Source organism: Thunnus thynnus, chromosome 22 (assembly GCF_963924715.1).
Source record: "Thunnus thynnus chromosome 22, fThuThy2.1, whole genome shotgun sequence".
NCBI lineage: Eukaryota > Metazoa > Chordata > Actinopteri > Scombriformes > Scombridae > Thunnus > Thunnus thynnus.
Window position 1 is genome coordinate 23,801,297 of NC_089538.1, and position 26,323 is coordinate 23,827,619.

At 36.8% G+C, this 26,323-nt stretch overlaps 3 protein-coding genes across 4 annotated transcripts in view; 2 read left to right on the forward strand and 1 right to left on the reverse strand.

Moving 5' to 3' along the window:
- LOC137174478 (uncharacterized protein MCAP_0864-like) overlaps positions 1-26,323 on the forward strand; it is a 167,358-nt gene that overhangs the window by 1,080 nt on the left and 139,955 nt on the right. The window contains exons 2-4 of the mRNA XM_067579779.1: positions 261-371; positions 725-1,063; positions 1,764-2,045. Of these exons, the coding sequence (XP_067435880.1) occupies positions 293-371; positions 725-1,063; positions 1,764-2,045 (700 nt within the window). The 5' untranslated portion in view covers positions 261-292. The remainder of the gene's footprint in view (positions 1-260; positions 372-724; positions 1,064-1,763; positions 2,046-26,323) is intronic.
- On the reverse strand, positions 11,928-18,266 carry LOC137174481 (low affinity immunoglobulin gamma Fc region receptor III-A-like). Of its 2 annotated transcripts, XM_067579805.1 has the most exons (11): positions 18,228-18,266; positions 17,777-17,836; positions 16,802-17,038; positions 16,459-16,701; positions 15,707-15,778; positions 15,102-15,221; positions 14,165-14,239; positions 13,969-14,043; positions 13,736-13,804; positions 13,325-13,422; positions 11,928-12,981 (listed from the first exon to the last, which is right to left on the reverse strand). In XM_067579805.1, the coding sequence occupies exons 1-10, from the start codon at positions 18,256-18,258 to the stop codon at positions 13,328-13,330; spliced, it is 1,077 nt and encodes a 358-aa protein (XP_067435906.1). In that variant the 5' UTR covers positions 18,259-18,266; the 3' UTR covers positions 11,928-12,981; positions 13,325-13,327. The 2 variants fall into 2 exon arrangements, with proteins under 2 accessions (XP_067435906.1, XP_067435907.1); XM_067579806.1 differs by lacking the exon at positions 14,165-14,239.
- On the forward strand, positions 20,096-25,422 carry LOC137174477 (dentin matrix acidic phosphoprotein 1-like). Its single transcript, XM_067579777.1, has 5 exons — positions 20,096-20,191; positions 20,385-20,502; positions 22,303-22,644; positions 22,867-22,971; positions 23,518-25,422. Exons 1-5 carry the CDS (start codon positions 20,183-20,185, stop codon positions 25,311-25,313), a joined length of 2,370 nt encoding a protein of 789 aa, XP_067435878.1. The 5' UTR covers positions 20,096-20,182; the 3' UTR covers positions 25,314-25,422.

Sequence of the window (26,323 nt, forward strand, 5' to 3'; positions counted from 1 at the left end):
TATGTTGAACAGTCTTATATCACTCAGAAAATGTCATAATTTCAGCTTTTAACAACTTTTGACAAACTCATATATTTTCAGGTTAATTTATGTGGTTTATCAAAGCCTGTTTCTTAGCCAAATTGCAAGTTATTAAACTATTATTTGATCCACAGTCACTAGAAGAAACTGGCTGGACTAGCATGAGACATTTAATATTTCATTTTTTGTTATTCACACTGCTATCCTGTTCTATTCCTATTGCTTTACAAATGATTCAGTTGTCAGAACTCCAGGATGCGTAACCTGAAAGATGGACCATATCCTGAATCTCCACATGATTCCTTCACTGTTGGTTTTTGTCATCCTTCTACAAGCACCCTGTTCTGAAGGTAACATACCGTACATGCAGTCACATCAGTAAAAGCTTTATGTGTATGAAGGTAAATGTAATGATTAGGGTGTTATATTTGAATATGAACTGAAAAAATTATGTGAGGAAAGAAACCACTTGTTTGATCAACTTTGTCTGGAAAGCACACGCTGCCAGATATCTGATATTTGCATAAAGTTCACCACAAATTTGACTACTGAACAAATTTTAACCGTTTACCATCTTACATTCTCCGCTGAGGTTAAACTCTAACCAGATCCTTAGAAAAGTTTTCAGTTGCTGCACAGAAAATGTAGAAAACAGCAAAATACTACTTCTGTGGGAGTTCACGCAGACCTGCTTCTTCCCCAGGTCAGTTTCAGGTGGTTGTTCCATCTCAGCCAATAGTGGCAATAGTTGGTGATGACATCATCTTACCATGCCAACTGGAGCCTGCCATAAATGCTTTAGATATGACTGTAGAGTGGGCGAGACCTGACCTGAACCCCAGATTTGTGTATGTGTGGCGTGACGGAGTGGAACTAGAGAGTAAAAAGCATTTGATCTACAAGGGAAGAACATCAGTGTCTGTAGACAAACTGAAGCATGGAGACGTTTCACTGAAACTCTCCAGAGTGAAACTCTCTGATCAGGGAAGATACAGATGCTTCATTCCTACACGTCATGACTCTTTCATTGAGCTTGTTGTTGGTAAGTAGATGCATGTTTTATGTTTATATATCAAACAAGATTTATTAAATATGAAAGTGCATTTTTTTCTTGGTGGACAGACATTTAATATATCAAAATGTGAAATTACACTGAAAACATATCGTGCACATTTCCAGGTCTATATTTATATTCTGGGGCTCAAGTAGAATATCTTTGCATGATTTATTTAAAACTCCTTATTTATCTTATACTGGCCCTTTATACAGCCCCTTAGTTCAGCCCCTGTCTGAAACAGGCCACTTTAGTTCCTGTCTCTTTAAGGCCCCCCTCAGAGCAGGTTGAAGCCCTGGCTTTTGACCAGATACAGTCATTTTAAGTTTTGGAACTTTGACCATGTTTAGAATAGGTATCCAATATCGTAACAGTATATGAATAACAGAAATCCACAATATAATATGTCCCCTTTACGATACTTCATTAAAAGGAACATAAACTGCACCTTTTAAAGTGACAGGGGTACATAGACAAGATTTCTGACAGACAGGATTTCCAAATGCAACTCAGTAGCTGTCTGTTATGAGTTACATTTGCATATCTGCACATGTCTGTGCATGATGCCATTTATTTATCATACATCAGGTGTTTCTCTCCAATTTATTCATCTGACACTCTGCCAATGTATGTTTACTCCATTTTTGCTGAGACATAGTTCAGTATATGTCATCTCTTTCATCTTTAGGTGTTGTCTCCTTACCTGCCATAGTGAGTATTAACAGAACCAGCAGTGCAGTGGTGTTACAGTGTGTATCTAAAGGCTGGAATCCAGAGCCTGAGGTGTTTTGGTTGGATGGTGAGGGAAACCTCCTCTCTGCTGGACCTACAGAGACAGTCAGAGGTCCTGATGACCTCTATACTGTCAGCAGCAGAGTGACTGTAGAGAAGAGACACAACAACAACTTCACCTGTAGAGTCCAGCAGAACAACATCAACCAGACCAGAGAGACACACATTCAGATTTCAGGTAAAAGGGCTGAAAAAAGGACAGAAATCACTAAACCAATAGCAGTCACATACCCTCAGTGGAAGAGGTGATTTAGATATTAGATGTTTATCAGCCGTGGGAATTAAAATTTGAAGTTTGTATTGATGCTGGAATAGTGTAGCCATTAGGGCATGAACATACTTAAGATATCTTGCAATGCAATGTTGGCATTTTGGCATTGGAGAGTCAAATATGGTGAGGGTTCATCCTCTGATGAGGAAGAATGTGCTCTGTAAAAATGATTCTTGCAACCTGTTCAATAGTGAAATTTAAAGTAAAAACTAAGACCTAATGGTGGCGCTACTGAAAAGGTCAGAGGGTCAATAAAGTCATTGGGATTTATCCTCAGGGGAGAATGAATATCTACACCAGATTTTACAGCATTTATCCTACTAGTTTCAAATGAGTGATATGGAGTTTGATGTTAATGTCATGTCATTCTGTGTTTTGTCATTTCAGCTGATTTCTTCACAATCCCACCAAGTTCATCTCTTTATATCATCATCAGTGTCATTGTTTTGATTATTTTCTGCTTATGCAGTCTTGCATTCATCTTTGCTTGGTGGAAATGGAAACAACAAAAACCAGTAAGTCTTAAATTATTCTTTTAAGGTTTTTTTTTTCTTTTTTTTCCTTAAGTTCTTTCCTTGAGGGGTATAGTGATATAAAGTGTACCAAAAAAAGCAACCAAACAACCAAAAAAGTGTTTGTTACTTGGAGTTGTTATGGTTCTGTCCTAGTTGGGATCTATGTCCCTCCACCAGTCTACTGGAGGCCTTTTGGACTTTTCTCTGTTTGTTTAGACTGGACTGAATGGGAGAAGGCATACTTGAGTTGTGTCTTTAAAAGATTCTCACATTATTATTATTTTGGTTGCCCTTACTAGTTAGTCTGTTCTGTGTGTCTTCCTGGTGTTTTTCCTCTGCCTCCCAGTCTGTGTCTGTCTCTGTGTGTAGGCATGTCTGTTCTTTGTTTCTCAGTTTCCCTTATTTGCCTATCTACACACCTGCCCTTCATCAGCCTTGTAAGCCCTTCACTGTTCCAAGTGTTTGCCTCAGCCTATTAGCTCCTTGCCTGTTCTCAGTTTGGTCACCCTTTCCCCATTCCCTCATTAGTTTGTATTTGTTTATATCGTATGTTGTATTTTAGCAATGGTTTTCTGTTCAGTCTTGTGGGATCCTTTGTTCAGTCTTATTCTGTTAAGCTCTGTTTCTGGTTTCTCTGTTCAGTTTTGCTCTGCCTGCACTTGAGTCTTATTTAAGAAGTTATTCTTAAAGTTCAGTTCCTGCTGCTCCTGCATCCACCTGCTCCGCTACCCCTAACAGTGGTCCTGTAGTTTTTTAATTGTTAGTGTTTTGTAAGGTAGAATCCTAGCAAAATAAAATGTCTGGAATTTCAAACTCAATGAAAGTGTAAGTTAGTACCATTTACAGCTGTATAGACACTTCATAAATACAACAACTATTAAATTTTACTTAAATTTCCTTCCTGTTTGCACATAGAGAACAACACAAACCATGACGCTTGAGCCTCTAATTGATGGAGAAAGAGACTGAGAAGCACCTTGTTGGAAAACAGGCAATGGAGGACCAGAACAAGTGAGAAAATGACAAAATGTACAAGTAAAACATATTAATTCAATTTGTGAGTAATGGAAAACTGACACAAAGCACGAAAGAGGATTTGGACAAGAAACACTGAATACAGTAGTCATGAAAACCACAAAGTACTGCTGACCAATCCAATTTTAAAAATTTCTGCAACTAGAAAACAGGTTTTATTTAAGTATTCTGGTATGTCAGAGCTTGTGATTATGACTGTCTTGCCAATGCTACAAAAAAAGTCCATAAACTCTGTTGACAGAGGTGTTGAGATGTTGTGGTAGTTCTGCGCGGGCTTTGTCAGAGTTAAATGTAGACATGCACTCAGAGGGTGTTATATTTATGTAGACAGACAGACTGTGTGGTTTAAACACTTTAAAATGTCTTTATTTGACTTTTGAGAAGCTTCATTTCAGTGAATGACAACCTCATAATACTTAGGAAAAACTATGGCCACAATACATTCACATGTTCTTCATGTTCACATATAAAAATATGAACACATGATAGAGCACACTTTACAAACAGTAGGCGCCATTAAATCAAAATGCACACCAGAAAGTACATAAATTAAAAAATTTAAAAAAGCATCATAACAGGTGTTAAGATGAATAGAGCATTTTTTGACCAATTATAGAAAAACATTATTATAAATAATCCCTAATGTCATTATTTAGTACCTTTTTATCTACATATAGTGCTTATTTGAAGTATTATTATTGTTGTGAATACTTTCTATTATCCATCCTTCCATCTACCCAGATAACATACAGAAGTGGGCAAATTCAGTCAATGATGCGGCACTGCTGACCTTCCTCTGGCCCAGACAAAGTGGATGTGAGCCTGAAATGGCCCCACATGTAAAATAGCAAATATGGCCCAAATATCCCAAATCAAATGTAGGCCTTTTTTGGTAAAGATGCGGTGCTCTCAGGTATGTGGATTCTGGATGTGGGCCAATTTTGGTTTATCTGTTTTTTTCTTGGGTGAAATACAGCTTGCTTGTGGCCCAGATCTGGGAAGCAGGAGCGGACCACCCAAGTGCCATCATTCCACATGATATGTGGACTGGATCAAAGTGCCGAAAGTGTCGGGTGTGGGCCGGATCTGAGCCACAGCAAATGTGCTATCTGGGTATAGTTTAATTACAGTTCATTATTAACATCATCCACAAAAATTAACCTGAACTGGATACCTTTACTGTAAATCATTTTGAATTACAAACAACAGAAGGGGCAAGGGACATCCTTGCCCACAAAAATCTGATGATTTATTCATCTGGAATGTGAATATCACTCTTATTATACAGGAAAATTAATGACCGCTTTATTTCCCACAAATGGGAAATTAAGCTATTTTTTAAGCTTTTGCCTTCCATAGGAAAAACTAAGTCAAATTTACTGAAACATGCAAAATTAAATGTGATATTCAGTAGGGCAGAGAGGGTACATTATCAGACTGAAAGAAATGTCTTAATAGAAAAAAAATCAAATACCTAAATGAGGCTAAGTGAGGGTGAAGTATGCAGTGAGACAGACAAGACATGTTTCCATTAATAATGACAGAAGCATTCTTTATATTTATCTGTACAACTGTATGAATACTTCGTTGTCTCTACATCCTTTGATGTATTTCTTCCTGTTATTTTCTTGCGTGGTTTATGTCTCAGAAGCTCAAATTGTCACCTGCATGCGTAGCATCTATAACAAAACCCAGAATAAGATATGCTGAGACAACTCGAAGCAGGCCTTTTTAAAATAGGTCACACATCTGTCCTCTACCTCTGTGGTTTTTGACTCTTTAAAAAAAGACACTGCAAGCATGAAGGTACTCTCTGAGTACCGTAATGACCTGACAATCCTCATTATAACACAACTCCCCTTTTCAACACCTGTTTTTGCAAAAAAAGACTTCTTCTTATCTGCTTGACAGATGATTCAGTCCTCCCTGTGCTTCTGCAGTAAAGACTTTAGAAGATGCTTTTTCACTTGTCATGAATTTATTTCTTACATATCGCAAAAAAATTAAACTAGAGTAATGAAACACTTTTAGGGCTGGTTAACTCTAAAAAAACACCGTAAACAGATTTGGAGACATTCGCTGGCCTAGCAGTGAGTGTCTCCTATAATGCAACACTGGTACTCTCTCCATTGAACAAGAATATCTGATGTTGTGAAATGTAATTGTCCTTGAATATATAATGAGGCCCACTTTTTGAAATGCAGTTTTCAGAATAAAACATTGTCTTAGATTAGGTATATAAGATATTTTATTTGTTGAAAGTCATTGCAAGGAATTTTTAACCAATGTCTGCTCTTTGTGCTGCTCTTTAACACATGCACCATGTAAGTAAAAATACATTTTAAATAAATGGATGTAGATGCAATAAAAAATACAACAGCATACTTTGTGTCACTCAAGTTTCCTCTGTTTTGGTCGTGATCTTGTATCTTTGAGTGTATCTTTGTGTGTACCTCTGAGTTTCCCACAGTGAAGTAGTCCCAGCAGCAGCAGAGCCACCATCATAATGGTGAACACAGTCCTTAAGACGAGGTAAATATGACAGGAATGATCTGAGCAGGGACATGTCTCTCTGCGAAGCTCTGCAAAGATGATGGAAAGTATAATATGATTACAATATTAACAATCTGTCCATAGCTGCTTGGTGTTTGGTAATGGAGACATTTTTTTAAAATGAATGGCAGTAAAAAGGTCTGTTTTGTGTTATATATCAGGAAGTTTAATAACCAATAATGATTCAGCTATTATCAACATATTTACTCAGCCAGAGCTGCAACTGAATGCCAATCAGTAAAAATCACTTCTCATTTTAAATTTACAAACATATATGAAACTATATGAAACAATAAAAACATGCATGTGTCTCACCTCTGACAGTCAGCTGGCTCTCTGGTGATTCTGCAGCTCCAGAGATGTTGCATCTATAGCGTCTTTTGTGAGACTTGAAAACACTGTGGATGGTCATGTTCCCAGTAGAGCTGGTCCCAATGAAGAGGCCATCTTTAAAGGAGACGGCTGGGAGGTTTTCCAAAGTCGTCGCCTTCTTTCTGCAGCGCAGAGTCACAGCATCTCTCTCTGACACAGGAAGGGCAGGACTCTCCAGGATCACACTAACTGAAAAATAAGAGTTGTATGAAGATTTGTTGTACATAAAATTTGAGTTTAAAGGATAATTCTGCTGTTGGATACAACTACAAAGTAAGAAATAAAGACGACTATTTAAAGGTTTTATATGTATGAGCCAGAAATTCACTAGTAGCCGGTGGTTAACTGCAGTCAGCACCCTTTTGCTCACACTTGCACTCCATCAGCATGACCGAGCAGCTAAAATCACAATATCACAATATATTTCACATGCTTTGCTCAGCTTATTTTTCCAATAGGAAGAAAGTCAGCTCGGGTGCTAGTCGTGTGTTGATATTAGCTAGTGTTGCAGGAACTGGTGTTGCAGTATTGAGTATGTGTGTGTGGAGGACCGGACAGAGCAGAGGGACAGAGCCACTGCTCACCAACAAACAGCTGCTGAGTGTTGGTAGCTCTAGAGGAGAGAGGCGGGCCCTGTTGGTGCTGTAGCGGGAGAGAGGCACTTGGGTCACATCCTTTGGATTTTTGCGGAAAAAATAACCTTTACATAGAAATCAGCCACAGGCTGTTACAGACAACTGAGAAAGTCAGGGAAGGTTTCATTTTACCATTCTTCACATTGGGCTGATGATTTTAGTTGTCTTTTTTTTTAATGTTTTAAACAAAAATTCATATAATAAGTCTTACATATGGTACCTTTTAAATATGTGGTCAATCAAACATACATTTAAATTCAACATAAAATGCAATTTCAGTGCTCTTCTGCATAGATTATTTAAGTCTATGGAAGAGACTGAACACTAATTATTCCCAAAGATATTCCCTTATAGATGTCCCTTTCCCATAGATGTTCAATTTGGTTGAGAACAAGATCTGCTCAATTTTTTTAATGATATTATGTTATGGTTGTTATTGTGTAATAATATCATGCAGTACACTTATATTAAAATATCCACATTTGTTATGTTGATTGATTCATTAATTACTCAGGTTTATAAATAAGTAAATATTACTGAAAGTTCAACACCTTCTTCATTTTGTTGTGTAAAACTGTTCACAGTCAGCCAGTTCTCTGGTGAGATGCTGCATTTTTATGAGTCCTTCATCAGATTTGGTAACATTGTGGATGGTCACCTTCCCACGATAGGCGGTCCCAATGAAGAGGCCATCTTTATAGATTTCAGCTGTGTGGTTTAAAAGAGTTGCCCTCTTTCTGCAGAGTCACATCATCTCCCTCCATCACAGGAGGGACAGGACTCTCCAGGATCACAGAACCACCTGAAATACAGTTTTAGAAATAACCTTAACATTTACTTTGTTTACACATACAGTGCATTCCACTGACATGCTTGTTTTCACTTTTACATAATTATCTGTTTAGTGATTAAGTTTCTGTACTGGGGATCTTTATTGATTGTTGTACATGTAAATGATACATTCCCAGCATATAGAAAAGGTACAGTTTGAATGGCTGCCTCTTGAGGAAAAATGTCAGTGTGGATTCATAGATTTGTAGAAACACAAGTGACAAGGATGAGTGAAAGCTATCTAAAATGCCCCAGAAAGGATGAGGACAGGTCCAGAGTCAGTCCAGAGAGCCACAGCCACATGAGAAATATCAGCAACTATCTTCAAGGGAGAGGAATTTAAATTTGACAAAAAATATACAACAGTTTATACTGTCTATTGGCTTATAGGGACTTTAGTTTTGGAGATAACTTAAATCCTGTCTGGGAATATTTTAATATCACTCTTCTGGTTTGTTAGAATATACCATGTGTCAAATTTGGTGAAGATCAGATAAAATTTGGTACATCTAAGAAAAAAGAAATTTCTTTTAGGAAATCTTCGGTGTTATACACCAAAATATAAAGTGCTTCATAAATAGCTTTTGAAGTTTTGGTGCTGCCATATGTGATGCATTATATTGTGTTATTTCCCACCATCACCCTTCTTATCTACATACTGGTTCTTATTATCTGTTACAGTTGTCTTAACTGGTTTCTATGAGTCTTCTACCTTGGTGGTATTGGGTATATAGGATTTATATTCAATGAAAACCATTAATCTTATAATTACAGTGTGATTTATTTTAATAAATTCTGTCTATATTCCATTCACACTGACTGAACAACTCAAGGACACATGAGTTGCATATATGTAGAGTTTGCATATATATTTTGCTTTTTTTTTTTTACAGTAAACATACCAGTGACAATGATGTTGACAGCATTGCTTCTCTCTCCTCCTCCAGTTAGCTGAGCCATCAAACTCATTACAGGTGAAGAGACTCATATTCAAAGTACTGCAGTCTGGTTAGAATAATATGAAGAAAACCTGCATTACAGACAGAAAGAAACACAATAGGTAACAAATGAGAAGATGCATGCACTAAAGAAAGACACAAAATGTTGCTGTAAAATGAATAGTTTTCAGCATGAAGCAGCATTAACCAGAGTGCTTTTGAGGGATTTTTCTGCAATCAACAAATTATAAGATACTTTTCAGCCCAATGACTTTGTTCTAAATCATTGCAGAAAGTATTTTACAATTTGTCGATTTTAATTTGCTGTTCCTTGTGAAGCACTTTGTAACATGCGTTTTGAAAAGTATAAGTAAAATAGCAATTTCCCTAAGATAATATTAATTCATTATTTTTGGATTCAGGTTTTTGGGAACTGTTTTTCATTTATATTGACCATAGACAAATTAGACAGTTTTGACACAGTATTTTCAACAGACCTGCTTTGGACTGACTAAAAGACTCTAGGTTATGCCAGCAATTAACTGTAATTAATTACAACTGAATTAAACACAATGTCACACCCTATAGTTATCACCAGTTTACATTGTTATAAGGAAACTTCTGAGGAAAGTATTGATAAATTAATAGGAACATACTGAAAAAGCATTATGACAAACTTTTTCCTCGTTTTCTTGGAGAATAAGATGATAAAAGAAATTTGTTGTCAACCATAGTTGAAGGGTGGATGCAGTCTTACTCGCTCCCCACAAAATGCAAAACTTATCTACTCTAAAGGTTCACTAAAATGTGGGTCCCTGATTGACAGTTGTTCAATAGTTTAGCAATCATTAATTGTGGTTTGGTTGGTTTACATCAACCGAACTGAAAATATTTTGTGTCTGTAGGCAAATCATTAACTATTTCCTACTTACCCCCTCTCTGAGCATAACTGTGACCATGTTCAACCAGTAGCAACAACGCATTCAACACTGGAAGGACAAAGGAAGAGAGATTTGATATAAGTCAATTTTAGAGTAAGTATCCATTTTAGGTGTTTTTAATGATATACATAAATAAGGAAGTACTCACACAGTCTGCTGCAGAGAGCTGTGACCTCCGTGATGTCTTGCTGCTGATTTACTGAGCATCAACCAACTACAGATAGATGTAATGTAGGTCAGAACTTCCTCTTCCTGTGTAGTTAATTTCTGATGTTGAAGCTACAGCATGTTTGACTTTTAGTTTTACACCTTTCACACAGGCAGAACAATATGGAAGTCCACAGCTGACAACATTAAGGAAATCCTTTAATCAAATTGAAATTTTCCATTTGTACTCTCCGTGCACGAGGTACTGCAAAATTAAAATTAGAAGGTATAACTGCATTTTTTAATTTCTGGCAGACAATGTGACATCTCAAATTAAAAATGAAATTGTGATGTGGACTTTTGACTCTAAACTTGATTTATGTCCTGATGTAGGCTAATTTCTAATGAAGATGAAATGGAAATCACCTTTTTTCACAATCATTTTCACAATGGCAGGAAGCTTCAAAGCCTCTTTAGTGAAAAATTTGGAAACATTCGGCCTCATATGAACACATTTGTTATTAAGTGGCACATATGAGTGATTTATGAACAACTGTGACATTCTCCAACTTTTTCTGTTCGTAGAATTTTCTCTTTCGTACAAATGAAATTATGAATGGTCCAGACCTGGCATATATAAGTCATGAACAGGTCTACCTTTCTTCACAGGGCAAAAAAACGCTCTGGTCTTTTGTTCTAGCTCGGTTCCTCGGCTCAGATGCTGATGCGGCCGTCCTTGCTCTCTGTCAGTGGGTCTCATGGCAAACTGATCCTCCACGGCGTGGTGGAGAAAACAGTAGAGTCGACTTAGTTGAAGAAGAGCGGGGCAGAGAAGTTATCTGCATCCTCGTGAAGAAATCCTTTTCTTCCTTCTGCAGGCAGTGAGAGTGCTGGGTTGCAGCAGCAGCAGTCCGTTAGTGTCTATTGTTCATAAGCTGGGTGGCTTGATCGAAAAAACTAAAATGTATTTAAAATTTTATTTGATATGTCCAAATGAGTCAAATCAAGTAGATATTTTTCAATGTTAGTCTTTTTAATGCCAAAGTCACTCTTTTTGTTAATTCCACTGCTGACCTGACAGATGGTTTGTTACACAAAACCATCTGAGAAGTCATCCTTGGAAATTAATACTTGGCATGTGATTGGATGAACCATCTGTCCATCACCATCTATCACCATCTTACTCAATTGTCTTATCTTGTAAGGCAGCTGGATCAGCTGGATTTGCGAGATCCCAAGATCATGACATCATGCAAGAATCCTCATAGGACACTGATTGGTCCAAACCACTGGTGGTTCAGACACAAGCACTGTATATAAAGCTAACTGGCTCACCGTATATAAAGTAGTGTAAACTAGCTCCACCTCCAGCAGCTACAACAGTAACATGCTGCTCTAACACTGATGCTTCACTATTAATAATCTAATGATGTCATATATAATAATATATCAGTCAGAGGGACCAAACCACTACTTTTACTGCAATACTTTAACTACATCAAGCTCATAATACTTATGTACTTTTACTGCAATACTTTAATTACATCAAGCTCATAATACTTATGTACTTTTACTTCTACTAAGTAGGATTTTTCATGCAGGACTTTTACTTTTAATGAAGTATTTTTACATTGCTGTATCAATACTTTTACTTAAGTAAAGGATCTGAATACTTCTTCCACCACTGTTTGTGTCATTAAACAGGAGATCACAAAACTTGCAATATAATAATTTACACCAGGGGGCAGAAGAGGACTTCTTATTTGTGCCCATAATTTATCAGTCTCTATCTGAGGTGTTTGTGCATTTAAGAAGGATATAGTGGGTGAGTGAGAAAGAAAGTAGCACCATGTCTATAATTTATTTACAACATTCAAACAGTAGCTTGATGCTGCTCTCTTAAGATCCAACACATAGAAATGCTCCAATGTAAGTGGAAAATTATGGAAAGATTATTAAAGTTAAAGTTTACATACATCGAGGAGTGCACAGCAGAATGAAACTGTTTCTCCTTGCTCAATATGCAAAACAATTGACATAAATAAGATGAATGTCTTATCTTTACTAATACTGCTGCATTTATTCCTGCTCTTTCACATTCAACCTCTCAGGTTAGTTACAGTTATATTCAGGTGAAATGTGTTGTCTACATTATTCTACATATTAACTGAAAAAACATTGTTATGTTAATAGTAAACTACATTTATATGCACTTGACAGTCAAAACACAGTGTGTCTGCTTCATGTCAAACTGATATAACATCATCATGTTAGCAGTCAACCACAGAGAATGTGTTTAAAACGTGCAGCAGCTCTGTTCCTGTAAACAGCGTCTTCAACAGTGTGAACATGCAGAGCACGTAGAACAAGGTGGTTTAACCGCTCCACTATAACAAACTGGGGCCTCTTAAAAATAGACACTGATACTTTGAGTCAGCTGAAGAGCTCAGACGATCCCTGAAACAGTTTCTGCTATCAAACTCTGGCCACAGGAAAAGAAAAAAACACCAAACAACTAAACAGTATATTCACTCTATCTACTCTATGCATTGTTTTTTCTCTCAAGAAAATTATTATGTAAAAATGTACTTAAGTAATACAAAAACATACTTGATTTTTAACATGATAACACTTAAAGTTAACAGAACAAAACATTGTTCAATTGGATGATGCTGAAAATCCTACTAATTTTGGCAAATCTTAGCACTTACTGTTGTTTAACTTGCCATTAAATGCATAATATTTTACATGATAATCATGGAGAGATGGAAAATCTTGTACTTTGAACTGGATACAATCATGCAAATAGAGCATACTGAATGTAAACACTTGTATCTCTTTTATCTCCCTCAGTCAGGTGGATCCTCTTCAGTGACCTGTAAGACACATAGGAAATACATAACAAATGTTAATGCACATGAACTTAAACAAGTAAATAAACTATAATAGGCTAGAGGTAACTACATGCTCTATGAACACCCTGTAGGCTACAATTCACTATAGTGCAACAATGCATTACAGCTAGGTGTGATCACATGTACAACAGCGTACAGTCAGGGGAAGCAACATCCAACATTTTCAACCCTCTACACCATGGCAGCTTTAATATCATGGCAAGTTCAAGTCCTGAAGCATATGACAAGTTACTTCTCATATCCCATTAAATATAGTTGGATTTGATGAGAGAGATAAGAAGGACAGTATTACTCTCAGTTTTACCTTTTAGATGGTAGAATATACGTTATCCTGATCTGGTAGAGGTGGATCCGTCGCTGCTGATGGATCTGCTGTTGCTGTGATGCTGGATACTCTCCATTCTGAAATGATCATCATGGAAACATGAACATGACATGACAATAACTAGTCATTTTTAAATATTCAAATATTTTTTTCCCTTTGGTTGTTGGCTCTGTCCCATTATTTCTTGTAAGCCTATCCCTCATTTCAGAATAATGATCTCAATCTCAATAAGGATTATATGCACCTGGGTTAATAACCACACTGAAGGAGTGAATTCACCAAAGTTCAAAGAAACTCTTCTAGTAACAATAAAATGTACCTTTAGCTACTGCCATTAGAAATGAACATAAAATACTGCATCATCTTAAAGCATTAAAATAATATAATAACCGTTTTGGAGAGCTTGTGGTGTGTCATCAGTGGTGAAAGTGGAGTCAAAAGATTGAGGCCGGGTTTCATCTTTATCCAAAAAAGAAACACAAAGAGAATAGAAGAACGGCAAAATCAATTATATTATAAGATGTTAATGCATCATGTTAACAGAGCCTGGGTTTGACCTAATACTAGGATGATATTCAGGCCTTGAGACCTGAGCTGTGAGAAGGTTGAGAGGCCCCCCTTACCCTTTTCTGTCTGTGGTTTGCTGCTGTGGTTTGTGTCGAGGCAGAGGTTCAAATTATCAGCAGCGTCTGCAGTGTCTAAAAACAAAACATGGTGTGAGAAAGACTGAGATGATGTGAAATGAACAACTACTTATAACAGTGCCAAAATTAAAAACACTACATGTAGAACTTTTTTTTTGAGAGTATGGTAAATTACCTTTCTTATTCTTGTCTCTTTTGACGACAGCATAAATGTCATTGTGTGGATTACTCATCTGGGCCTCTAGTAAGACTGAAATGAAAATGAAAATGTTCACCCAGTAGTCTTCCGTAGAATAAATTTGTAGAATGATTTAAATTCAATTTTAGTGAGGTAGACATATGCACAAAGATAAAGTAGATGTAATTTTATTATTATTATTTTTTTTTACATCTTTATGTAATGTCTTTAAGTTTTAGACTTTAGACTTTTAGATCTAAAGTGCTAAATTTGAGAATTTCACTAAATCCAAACCAATTTGTTTCACTTATGAGTGGACTAATCTGAGAAGCAGCTGAAACACAGAAAAAAATTACACAAGAACTACCTGCTTAATGACTATTTATCTGCTTATTTAGTGAGTTTTCACCTGTCCTGTAGTACTCAAGGAACAAACTGTTTTCCAATTAATGAACATGTGACATTTTACACATGCTCCTCTCATGAGGCCGAGACTAAATCTCTTACTCTTCGAATAAATTAATAAAATCTTTTCTTTATGTTTCTAAATTGCTGTTAATTCAATTAGCATGGCCATGGAATGAAATGAATGCTCAAGAAATTTACAGAAAATTAAATTTCATTGACAGAAAATGCAAGGAAGAAGACATCTCAATTGTCCGTACACTACAATTCAATTCTCTGATCCTTGCAGCTGCTCCAAAAAGCTCCCTCACACCCAACAATAAAAATGATAAAAATATTGGACAACTAAATGCCAAAATAAATTAAACGGGGCTAGTGGGAATCTGCACAAATACAACCAGAACATTTTCACTTTTCCTTAACATGGATCTAGAAGTCCTCTTTGAACTCTCAATGATGAAATTTGCTTTCAACAAATTTCTCATAAGTGTTTCCTATGTTTTGTTTATGTCAAGTATAATATTTGTACCAAGCTGTTTCTTCCATTGAAGTAGTCCAATCACCAGCAGCTGTAGAACCAACAAAACCGTCACAACAGTCCAAAGCAGGATGACGTAATGGTGGGGAAAGTTAATCTCTTTCCAAGATGCTGGAAGGATAACAGAGAGAATTTTCTTACATTCATACTTTCTGCACACGTTTATAAGTTATACAATATTATGCATGTCGCAGGTCTGTGAGTGTTGTGTTGGTTTATTTTTGTTTCTAAGTTAGAAAAAAAGGAGACTTAAGAAGGAATGTGGGTTGCCGTGTCTGTGGCTCTTGTTTTTTGTAGCAGGATGCTATCAGGCTCAGTGTCTGTTCTGCCAATGAGATGCTTTATGCAAGATTTGACTTGCTGTATAGAAACAAGGTCTCTTTCCACAGTGTGTAGAGAGTTAATTAATGGTGTACTGTCAAATAAATGCATGTTTTTTGTTAAAGGAGAATACATGATATGAATGCAGTTCATTTAAGTTGGATTTAGCATTCTAGGCTTTTTGTCAGCTTATCCTGCCTGCCTCCTTTGGACCTTTGTCTTTTGGTTTAGTTCTGATTGTGATTAATGACCTTGTAAATATGTTTTCACCTTACCTGTTTTGTCTGCAAGTTGTATCAATGAGTCCTTACTTTGGGTCACAGAGCCATTATACTTTGGGATCTCCACTAGAATTTGAAATAAAGTTCTGTGAGTTCAATGTTTGGCTGCATCATCATGCATGAGATTATAGCAGTTAACAAAACCATCAGTGGCCAGACATGCAGCTACACACAACTATTAGTTAAAGAAAACCTAAAATCTGCACTTGTAGAGTCCTTCATCAGACTTAGAAACACTGTTGATGGTCATCTCTCCTGTAGAGTTACTCCTGATAAGGAGGCCATCTTTATAGAAATCAGCTTTGAGATCAAAGGAAGTTTTATTCTTTCTACAGCGCAGAGTCACCGCAGCTCCTTCTGTTACAGGAAGGACAGGACTCTCCATGATCACATCACCACCTGAATGACGCCATAAAATATATTTTATGTTACCTACTAACACACATTCAATACTTCAATGCTTAGCAAGTTTCAAACTTTGTTCGGTGCATTCCATTATTTTTTTACACCTCCTCCTTATTTTGTTCAGATTTGTCTATCCCAGCATGCACTGAATGTGCCACACAGCTAACAAATTACTTCAGGAATTATTGACCAATTCAACATTTTGTTCAGGCATGTGGTATCATTAATGCTAAAGTTCTGTACCTGCAAGGTTTGGAGTGACACGCTCACACATACAGTTAGCTTAAAAAAACGAAAACAATAAAACATTATTAACATGCCTTCTTCTGTAGTACATTGACCTCTGACAGCCAACCCGCTCTCTGGTGATTCTCCAACTCCAGAGATGCTGCACTTGTAGAGTCCTTCATCACGCTTGGAGACATTGTGGATGGTCATGTTGCCTGTGGAATCAGTCTTGATGAAATCGCCATCTTTATAGAAATCAGCTTTGAGGTTGGAGATTGTCTTGTTTCTACAGTACAGAGTCACAGCTTCTCCCTCCATCACAGGAAGGACAGGACTCTCCAGGATCACAGAACCACCTGAACAATATTAGAGTTGTTAACATTTTGGTAAAGATTTAATTGGTTATCAGAAGTTTTCCTGATTTAGACTCAAACTCTTCACCTTGAATAAACATACCAGTGACAGTGATGTTGACAGTGTTGCTTCTTTGTCCTCCACCTTCACACCAGTACTCTCCACTGTCTGATGGGAGGACATATTCAATGTTGCAGGTCATGTTAGAACATTCTGGAATGAGTTCATTGATGTTCTTCACTCTCCATCCAGCTGATCCAACAAACCCCTCACAGGTAAAAGACACAGATTCATGATCAAAGAGCTGCAGTCTGGACGGAACGATACGGACATCTGCATCTGACACAGAGAAACAGAGAACAACATATAAGTCGCTTCCCAGATGATAGATGAAAATTTGCATAAAAAAAAGCAAAATAAAATCAAAATGATTGGGGAATAGAAAGCTAAAAGAACTCCTTGCGTGAAGTCGGAAGCAATACACAAACAATGTAGTTAGAAGTTATATAGACTAGAAATAAAAAATACGCTTTGAGTCGGTGAGTGAAGTATGAGTTGTCTATATTCTGTCAGACAGACGTGAGTTGGAACATGAATGAACTGCTGACTTGTGTTCAGTACAGACAGTTTTTCTGTATTGAAGTTTTCAATACCGACAGACTAACAAGGTGAAGATGGTTCAGATGGATGGCTAAGTAAAAGGATTTCAGATTTACTGTCGTTTAGCTGAAGGAAAGTTGGGGTTAGCAGGGGCTACAGGTACGTATAACTGAGTCAGCATGTGTTCCTCAGGTGTCTAAATAATTAAAAGAGTAACTTCCACTCTTGAACCATTATTTAGTTTATAGCATGAGTCCTTTCTTGCATCTCCCTTTGAGAAAGAATAATATTCTTAGAAGCTAAATATTTGTCATTATCTCTGTTATTTAGGCATTTAGCATGAGAATTGTTTTTTTTTTGTTTGTTTGTTTTTTTGCAGGCTTGGATCAACAGAGCTTTCAGGTCAGAGTTAGAGTTTAAGGTTGGGAACAGTTAAACAAATATATATTTTTGACATTTGATGAACTAACTACTTACCAGATGTCTGAGGATGACTTTGCTGCACATTTGCAACCAGCAGAATCAACACATTGATCACTGGAGAGACAAAGGAGCAGAGCCTCATATATAGATGCTTTTATGCTGTATGTAGAATCTACATTTAATCACTAACTCAACATATATGATAATTATAGAGAAATTTTACTCATTATTATAATGTTAGAGATTATTCAAACATTTTTGGCCAGTGAGAAACACTTTAAATATCAATTATGAAAAAAAAGTTAATATATTTTTGAATACTGATGGATTAATTAATTCCTTGAATCATGATTTGGCTTAAATTATTTTTTTTAATTCCACAAGTGCATAATCAAATAGATCCAGACACAACACAATAACAGAGTTATTTTAAAGTGAAATTCAGAATGTCTTTGTATTTTGTTTCCTTTTATTATTTGAGAACAAATAGACATTGAGTACTCACACAGTCTGAAGCAGAGAGCTGTGACCTCCATGGTGTCTTGCTACTGACTGTCTGAGCGTCAGACTGAATCAAAACTAAATATAATGGGGGTGAGAACTTCCTCTTCCTGTGCAGATTATACTTCAGATTACTTCTGGTGTTAAGCAGACTGTAGCTGCAGTTGTACAGACTATGTGAGACAGATATGCTCTAGAACAGTGGTTCTCAGACTTTTTCACATCAAGGAACCCTATACTGACACAAATTTGACCACGGACCCCAATTTGATATAGTCCCAGGGTCTCCCATCTGATAAGATTTTTGCTTTTAGATGTTTTATTACAGAAACTGTCGGGAACGTATGAAAAATAAATGATACCCCTTTTTGCTCCCTGGAACTCCCTCAAGGACCCCTGGGGGTCCCTGGACCCCACTTGGAGGACCACTGCTCTGGAATGATAAATTATTGTAAATTGAAGGGCAAATCATTTATTGTGCACTTAAAACCTGAAGGTGATATATCATGTTTTTTGTGATTTTCTGTTATTCATATACTGTAATGATATTGGATGTAAAACATGGTCAAAGTTCCAAAACGTGAGGTGAACGAATGTAAAAATGTTGCCTGCAGGTCAAAAAGATTTCAAGCTGCTCTGAACACTTCATTCACAGCATGTTTTTCTACTTTTCTGATGAGCTGACCAATCAGAACAGAGTCGGCTCATCAGGAGAGGGGTCTTAAAGAGGCAGGAGCTAAAACGTTCTGTTTCAGACAGAGGCTGAATTGAAGGGGCTGCATAAAGGGCCAGTATAAGATAAATAAGGAGTTTTTAACTGTAAAACATGCAAAGATATTCCACTAAAGGCCTGGATTTAAAATACAGATGTGGAAATGTGTCCCCTTTACATTCTTCTTGATTTCTGCAACACCCTGCAGCTAAACATGCTCTCATATATAACAGTTTTAAACATGTTGGCATTCTTTTTCTGAATATTTTCATTGACCCACTTGGGAAGCCTTTTCCACTGTTTTCTTGTAAATCATTTTTTATTGAAACTTTGAACAGCAACAACATGGCAATTGAAAACACTTTAAACGAGGCATAAAAGGCATTTAAACAAGATTTTTAAAAAAAAAAAAATACAAGACAATATAAAAAGACACATCTAAATAGGACTTTAGAGAGTAAACAGAAGATACAATAACAAAAATGAAATAGGACTGTTAAACAGGAGACTAAAAATTAAAGCATGGCTACAGAGCAGAGTAAATTATGAATAAATAGTCTCACATTTCCTGTGATAAAAGGCAGAGGCACACAGTAAACTAATGAATAGGAAGTCCTGCTCTGCCCCCTGCAGTAAATCAGCAGACCTGTCATCTCATACTTTTGTCTAGGTCACCAAAGCAATAAAGAAACAAGAAACTACTATCATTGCATTTTGATTGGCTGCAGATGTGAATGCTGCTGTAGTATTTTATAGTAGTGATAATCAGTTACCTGGCACCTGGATCAATGTTCAGACACTTGTATTTAAATGTAACACATTAACAAAGACACTGGAAGTAAGTTTTCAGTAATAGTTTAAAGGCTATAGCACAGAGACATGCAGTATGGTTATATACAACATTCACTGGTTGGACAACTTAAGTCTTAGCAGGTTTACAGTTTTTGTTTAAAATGTACATGTATGATTTCTGTAAATGATTATTCTTCTGCCAAACCTAAAGAAACTTAAATGATCAGATTTTGATCTGATCTGATTGCTGTTTTAGGGGCTTTCTAATTCATAAAAGAGTGAAATTTACATTGGGAGTCTGGTGCTGGTAATACTAACCTACATTTTTACAACATTGGTCGGATGGACTTCTAACTGAGTGTAGGTGTGGCAGTAGATAAGACAGAGCAGGTGCAGGTCAGTGTATTCGTTTGAATAAAGGACATTGGCAACCTGCGGCTTTTCAAAGTGAATTCATGCAAACGGTAGGAAACATACTGTATGGTCTTCTCTCTACCTCAACTTGTTTTGTTAGTTCATAAATGTATTCTTATATGTAAGCATTTTATCATTTAATCTTTTTTTGGCTGATATGTATAATTTGCATGTTGAAACATTTTTTTCATTTGCATGATCTTTCTTGGAATTGATTTAATTTCTTTTGATATTTATTTTCAGCACTGCAGGATGCTTCCACAGATGGATATAATGTCCCATAAACCTCGACTAAGTGCATTCAGAGCTTTGATTTTCCATCCCGCTGTTGCCTTTCTTCTCCTAACACTCTTTCATGGAGGTAATGTATACACAAATATTATGATAAAAGGTCATTATCATAGAAATAATTGTAGAATTTAATGTTAATGTCTTCATGTATGTGCAGTAAATGGGGTGGACAAAACATTAACTCTGTATAATGTCATCCTAAAAAGAACAAAATAAAACAAAAACAAAGAAAAAAACACAATTAAAAAGATAAGATTAAAAAAGATACAATTGGAGTAACATCTTTCCGACAGTATCAACAAAAACAAAACTTTATAATGTTTGTCAAAGGTAGAGTTTATGGCCGAGCTGTGTGGTCAGTATATGAAAACTATACTATATGGTACACCATAAATACTGGAATTTAAAATTATGTGAATTTTAACAAAACATTATGTACATTGATGCTATCTCTGCCTTTTTATTGTCTAGAGCAACATAACAGATGTGTGTTTTTGTAACACACATTATGTAGAAAACTTTATTATTGCGTATTTTTATTATTACTCTCACTGAATACTGAACTAATTAATTAAATGTCAGTATATTGTGCCGACCACCAATGAGCACTTATTTTTATTAATTGCAAGTTAGACACGTGCTTTTGAGTAGTGAGAGCTCAGCATGAGGGTAGTTTGCAGTTCAGCTGTGTGTAGTGTGAATGTGACATTTTAGCTGATAAATTTGGCAAATTGGAGGTGTATAAGTTTTGACCTCCATGAGTCCATTTTTTTCACCATCAATCTTGAATTTCCTTTAGAAAAGTCTCATTTAGGGAACATCGGTTCAAGCTTTTTTTTTTTTTAAAAGCTATTTTTATTTCTAATGTTTTAATTTCACATTTTGATGTTTAGGGCTTGTTTTTAGACATTATGGGGAGATTTGTACTCACTGGCTGCTTCCTATTTAAAATGTTAAAGATGTACTGAGATGTATTACTGTAAGAGATCAGCATGAGTTTAGTTTCCACTGCACCATGCGTTGTGTAAATCAGTGGCTGTAGAAGACAGACAGACATTTCATCTGTTGCAGTTGCAGTTTAAGCCCAGCAGAGAGAGCCACAGTCTCTCACTCTACAGTTCACCTCATAGGTAAAAGTGAAATGAAAATGTTTCAGGTTTATTTGTTTGATAGATAACAGATTGGTTGACTTTTAGATGTCAGTTAGATAATATGCTGTCCCAGATAACATCTGGGTTGTATTTTTCAGTTACAGATTTGTGCACAAGCTTGAGTTTATCATTAACTTTCAATGTTCCTGATAAAATTATGATAAGTGCCGCTGCTTTCCTTTACAAATACAGTTATAGTTCTGTGTTGAATGTGTTGGAGACAAATGATTAACTCAGAATTGTATTTTTATTAGCAGGTCTAGCTGCATGGCTCTTCAGGGATTAGCAATGTCTGTAGGTCCACCACTATATCTCAACATTAACTGGATGCATTATCATTGAATTTTGTAAAGACATTTATGTCTCACAGAGGATGAATCCTACTGACTTTAGTGATCCCCTGACTTTTCCTTCAGTGCCACCATTATGTTAATTCCTTTTTTTGTAGTATCTTTAAAAGGATTGTATGGATTACCATATTTGGTGCAGATATCCATGGTAATGATTTTTGGTGTTCCATGAGTTTACATCCTTTGGAGATCATGAATGTTGTAAAATGAAGCAGCCTCAACCTGTAGAAACCTCTAATTCAATTTCAAATCCAGATGTCCAAATTCAGCGCTCTCAAGATGCTTGGTATGCACATTGTCTTTTAGAGTTTAGAAAGATTATTCAGTTCTTACTGCAGGAATTTTAAAAAACAGACTTTTCTTCCTCAGGTCACTCTCAGGCAACTGGTCGACCTCAGCAAATAGTGGCAATGATTGGGGATGACATCACTCTGCCATGCCACGTGAAACCTTCCACGGATGCCTTTAACGAGACGCTGGAGTGGTCGAGACCTGACCTGAGCCCCAGATTTGTCCATGTGCGACAATCCGGAGAGGACCATCTGCCGGATCAAAACCCGTCCTACAGAGGAAGAACATCAGTGTCCATCAACAGTCTGAAACAGGGAGACGTCTCACTGAAACTCTCCAAAGTGAAACTCTCTGATGAGGGAACGTACAGATGCTTCATTCCAGTATTGAAAACAGAATCTAGTGTTCAGCTAGTTGTTGGTAAGTGGAAATACATCTTGATAGAAAATGCTTTTTATCATGTTTTCATCTTCTAGGGAGAGGATGGAGAGTAAATGTACAAATTATTATTCCTCTTAGCTTGTTCTCTCTCTCATCATCAGGTGCTGCCATCTTGATGACAGCACCTGATGATGAGAGAGAGAACACATTATTGTTTCAAGTTGTAATGTATTTGTTTTGTATTTTACCATTTCTTCACAGACTCGTCCAGTTTATCTCCTTCTACCATCATTGGTGTGATTGTAGGCATCATCTTTAGTCTCGCTGTTGTCTTTCTTCTGTGGAAATGGAGACAAAAAAAACTCAGTAAGTCTGTAATCTGCTATCATAATTTTGATAATAATGAAAAGTAATCTGATCATCTATTTTTGCACCAATCCCAATCTAAATGCTGGAATATTTAGTATCTATTGATCAGAGCTGCAACGATTAATTGATTACTCATTAAATTGATCAACAGAAAATTAATCAGCAACTATTTTAATAATCGATTAATTGTTAACGTTAATTTACAACAGTGTATGGTTTTAGCTTCTTAAATGTGAGAATTTGCTGATTGTCCTTGTCTTGAATTTTAGTAAATTAAATATGTTTAGGTTTGAGACAAAACACTTTGGGCTTCTCATGTATTATAGACTAAACAATTATTTGGTTAACTGACACAAAGTTGGACACACTTTCTCATTCAAGTGAATAGAGAGGTGTTCTCATACATGTACTATATATTCCCCTTCTACATCATATTGTGTTGTACTTTTGCAGATAATATCTGTCTTATCATTTTCACGCCTTTACTGCAACACATCACATATATTTTTGCATAAATACTGTTTGCTGTGTTTCTGTACACAGAGACCACAAAGTACCATGACGATGAGGAAACACTGCAAGCGAGAGACAAGAAGAGCAATTCTACAAGTAATGATCCAGAACAAAAGTTTCTGATAGTGAGAGAAACAGACAGGGAGAAACACACAGCAGAAGCAGAAACAATGAAGAATCAGGATCTGAAGATCAATTCCTTAAGTGAAGAATCAGGACTTACACACCACGAGCAGCCCGTGACAGAAAATAAAACTAACAATGTCCTGGTACAGAAAGAAGGGGAGATAGAGATACAATCTGTAAATGCAGGAACAGGGCAGATGGAGGATGTAAGACAACAAGATGAGGTCCAGACAGTAGGTCAGACAGAGAGGAGAATGATGAGTGAAGCACATGAGGTTTCATATCCAGCAGAGGAGGAAGGACAACAAGATAAGAATAAGGACAAGAACAATGAAGAGCAGAACACAACACCCATACAAGATGACACAAAACCTCAACCTCCAATCGATGGACAAAAAGATCAGCTCCCAGCAGTACAGAGTAATGTGGACAAGAAAGATGAAGACAAGGAAACAAAATCTGGAAACACTGGAATAGAAGATCAAGGTCCAAAGGATGGAGAAAGACAGATGGAGGAGGAAAGAGGAGAAGACGAGGAAGATGAAACACAATCTACAAATAATGAAACAGCAGGTCAGGGTCCAACTGGAGGAGAAAGACAACGAGAAGATCAGCAGGCAGGAGGAGAGACAAAAAATAATTTAGACCAGACAAGGAGAGAAGAAAATGAGGTTTCATGTCCAACAGAGGAGGAAGGACAACAAGACAAGAATAGGTACAGGAGAGACGATGTGGAGAACACAACACCTGAAAAGGATGACACAATAAGTCAACCTCCAGTCAGTGGACAAACAAATCAGCCCCAAGCAGGAAAGACTGAACTTGACGAGAAAGATGCAGAGGAGGAACCAAAACCTAAAGATAACAAAACAACAGTTCAGGTTCCAACTGAGGTAGAAACCGAACAAAATGCTCAGCAGGAAGGAAGAGAGACAAATAATAATTTTGAACAGACAGGGAATGAAGAAAAAATGTCTTCCTGTCCAGCAAAGAAGGAAGGACAACAAGATAAGAATAAGGATGGGAGAGATAGAGAGGAGAACCTTAGAGAATCTATAAAAGACAACACAAAACCTCAGTCTCCAGCTGATGGACAAACAGGTTTGTTCCCAACAGGAAAAGTACAGGGTGATATGGGCAAGAAAGATAAAGGCAAGAAAACAAAATCTGCAAAAAAAAAAAAAAAAAATCAGGGTCTGAAGGATGGAGAGAGACAGGAGGAGGACAAGAAAGGAGAGGAAAATGAAGAAGGGAAAATGCTATCAGATAAGGGTCCAACTGGAGGAGGAAAACAAAAAGATGCCCTGCAGGCAAGAACAAAGACAAATAATCATTTAGACCAGACAAGGAGTGCAGAAAATGAGGTTTCATATCCAGCAGTTGAGGGAGGACAACAAGATAATAATAAGGACGGGAAAGATGGAGAGAATAAGACAACACCTATACAAGATAACACAAAACCTCAGCCTCCAATCAATGGACAAACAGATCAGATCTCAGCAGAGGATATAAAGAGCAATGAGGAGAATAAAGAAAAGATGGAGCAAACAGGACTTCCAGGTCAAACAGAGGGAGAAACACATGGAGAGCAGCCAGAGAAAAACCAGAAGGGAGATAGAGGAGGAGGAACACAATCAACATCTACAAAACCTAAAGCAGCTAAATCAGCTCGTAGCAAGAAAAGAAGACGTAGAAAGTGATGTGGATATGGAACAGGAAGTGAATGCAGAGGATGGATAAGGGCAAAATATAAGAACAACGACTGATCTGGACAACAAAGAAAAAAATAGATGTATTAAACAGTGTCGCGGACACAGAACTCAAACGCAGCTTATGACAGGAGGAGAATAATGATGAGAAGAGAGATGGAAAGGAAGACAGAAATGTAGAAAAAAAGATACAAAAAGCGCAGGGTGTGACAGAGGGAGGAAATAAGGAAGGTAAGGATGTAGTAGGAGGAAAAGCAGAGGATAACATGAACACTGAAGGAGATAAGGATAAATCTGTAAGTGAATACCAAGATACATAATGTGAATGAGGAGAAAATAGATCCTAAAGGTGATGAAACAGCAGTTTAGTGATTGATGGAGAATGAAAAACACAGAAAAAGAGACACTGACAAATCTGGACAAGAAGAAGAAACTGTTTCTGGACTGATGAAACTGAAAAAGACAAATCGACTCAAACTGCAGCTGGAGGAGGAAGAGATACAGTGAGAGAGAGATGATACAGACAAAGAGAAGGAGATGAGAATCAAATGACTTCTTTTAGATTCCAAAAATGATCTGGAAAAGGTAGAGAAACCAACAGTAGGGAGAAAAAAAACAGAGGAGATGGTGAAACAGAGGGATGAAAGATAGAGATCCAGCATGAAACAGCAAATGGAGGAAACCAGGAGCTCCATGAAGAAGGTTAACTTCAGACACAGAAACAACAGAAATAATCTAAAAAGAGTACAGGAGGAAATCAGAGAACAGACAGAGAACTGATGGAACTGATGCTGATGAAACTCAAAGCAACTGACTTCATACTTCTAAAACTGTAAGCAGAGTAAAAACCTTAAACAATAATCAGATTACAGTGAGTTAAGTAGGCAGTTCAAGGAGTTCAGTGATTTCATTGGAAGGTGATTTGAAGTTCGGTCTTTATCTGCTACGCACATTTATATTCTAGGATGTATAAAGTATACATGTTTACAGTTTTTAAAAAT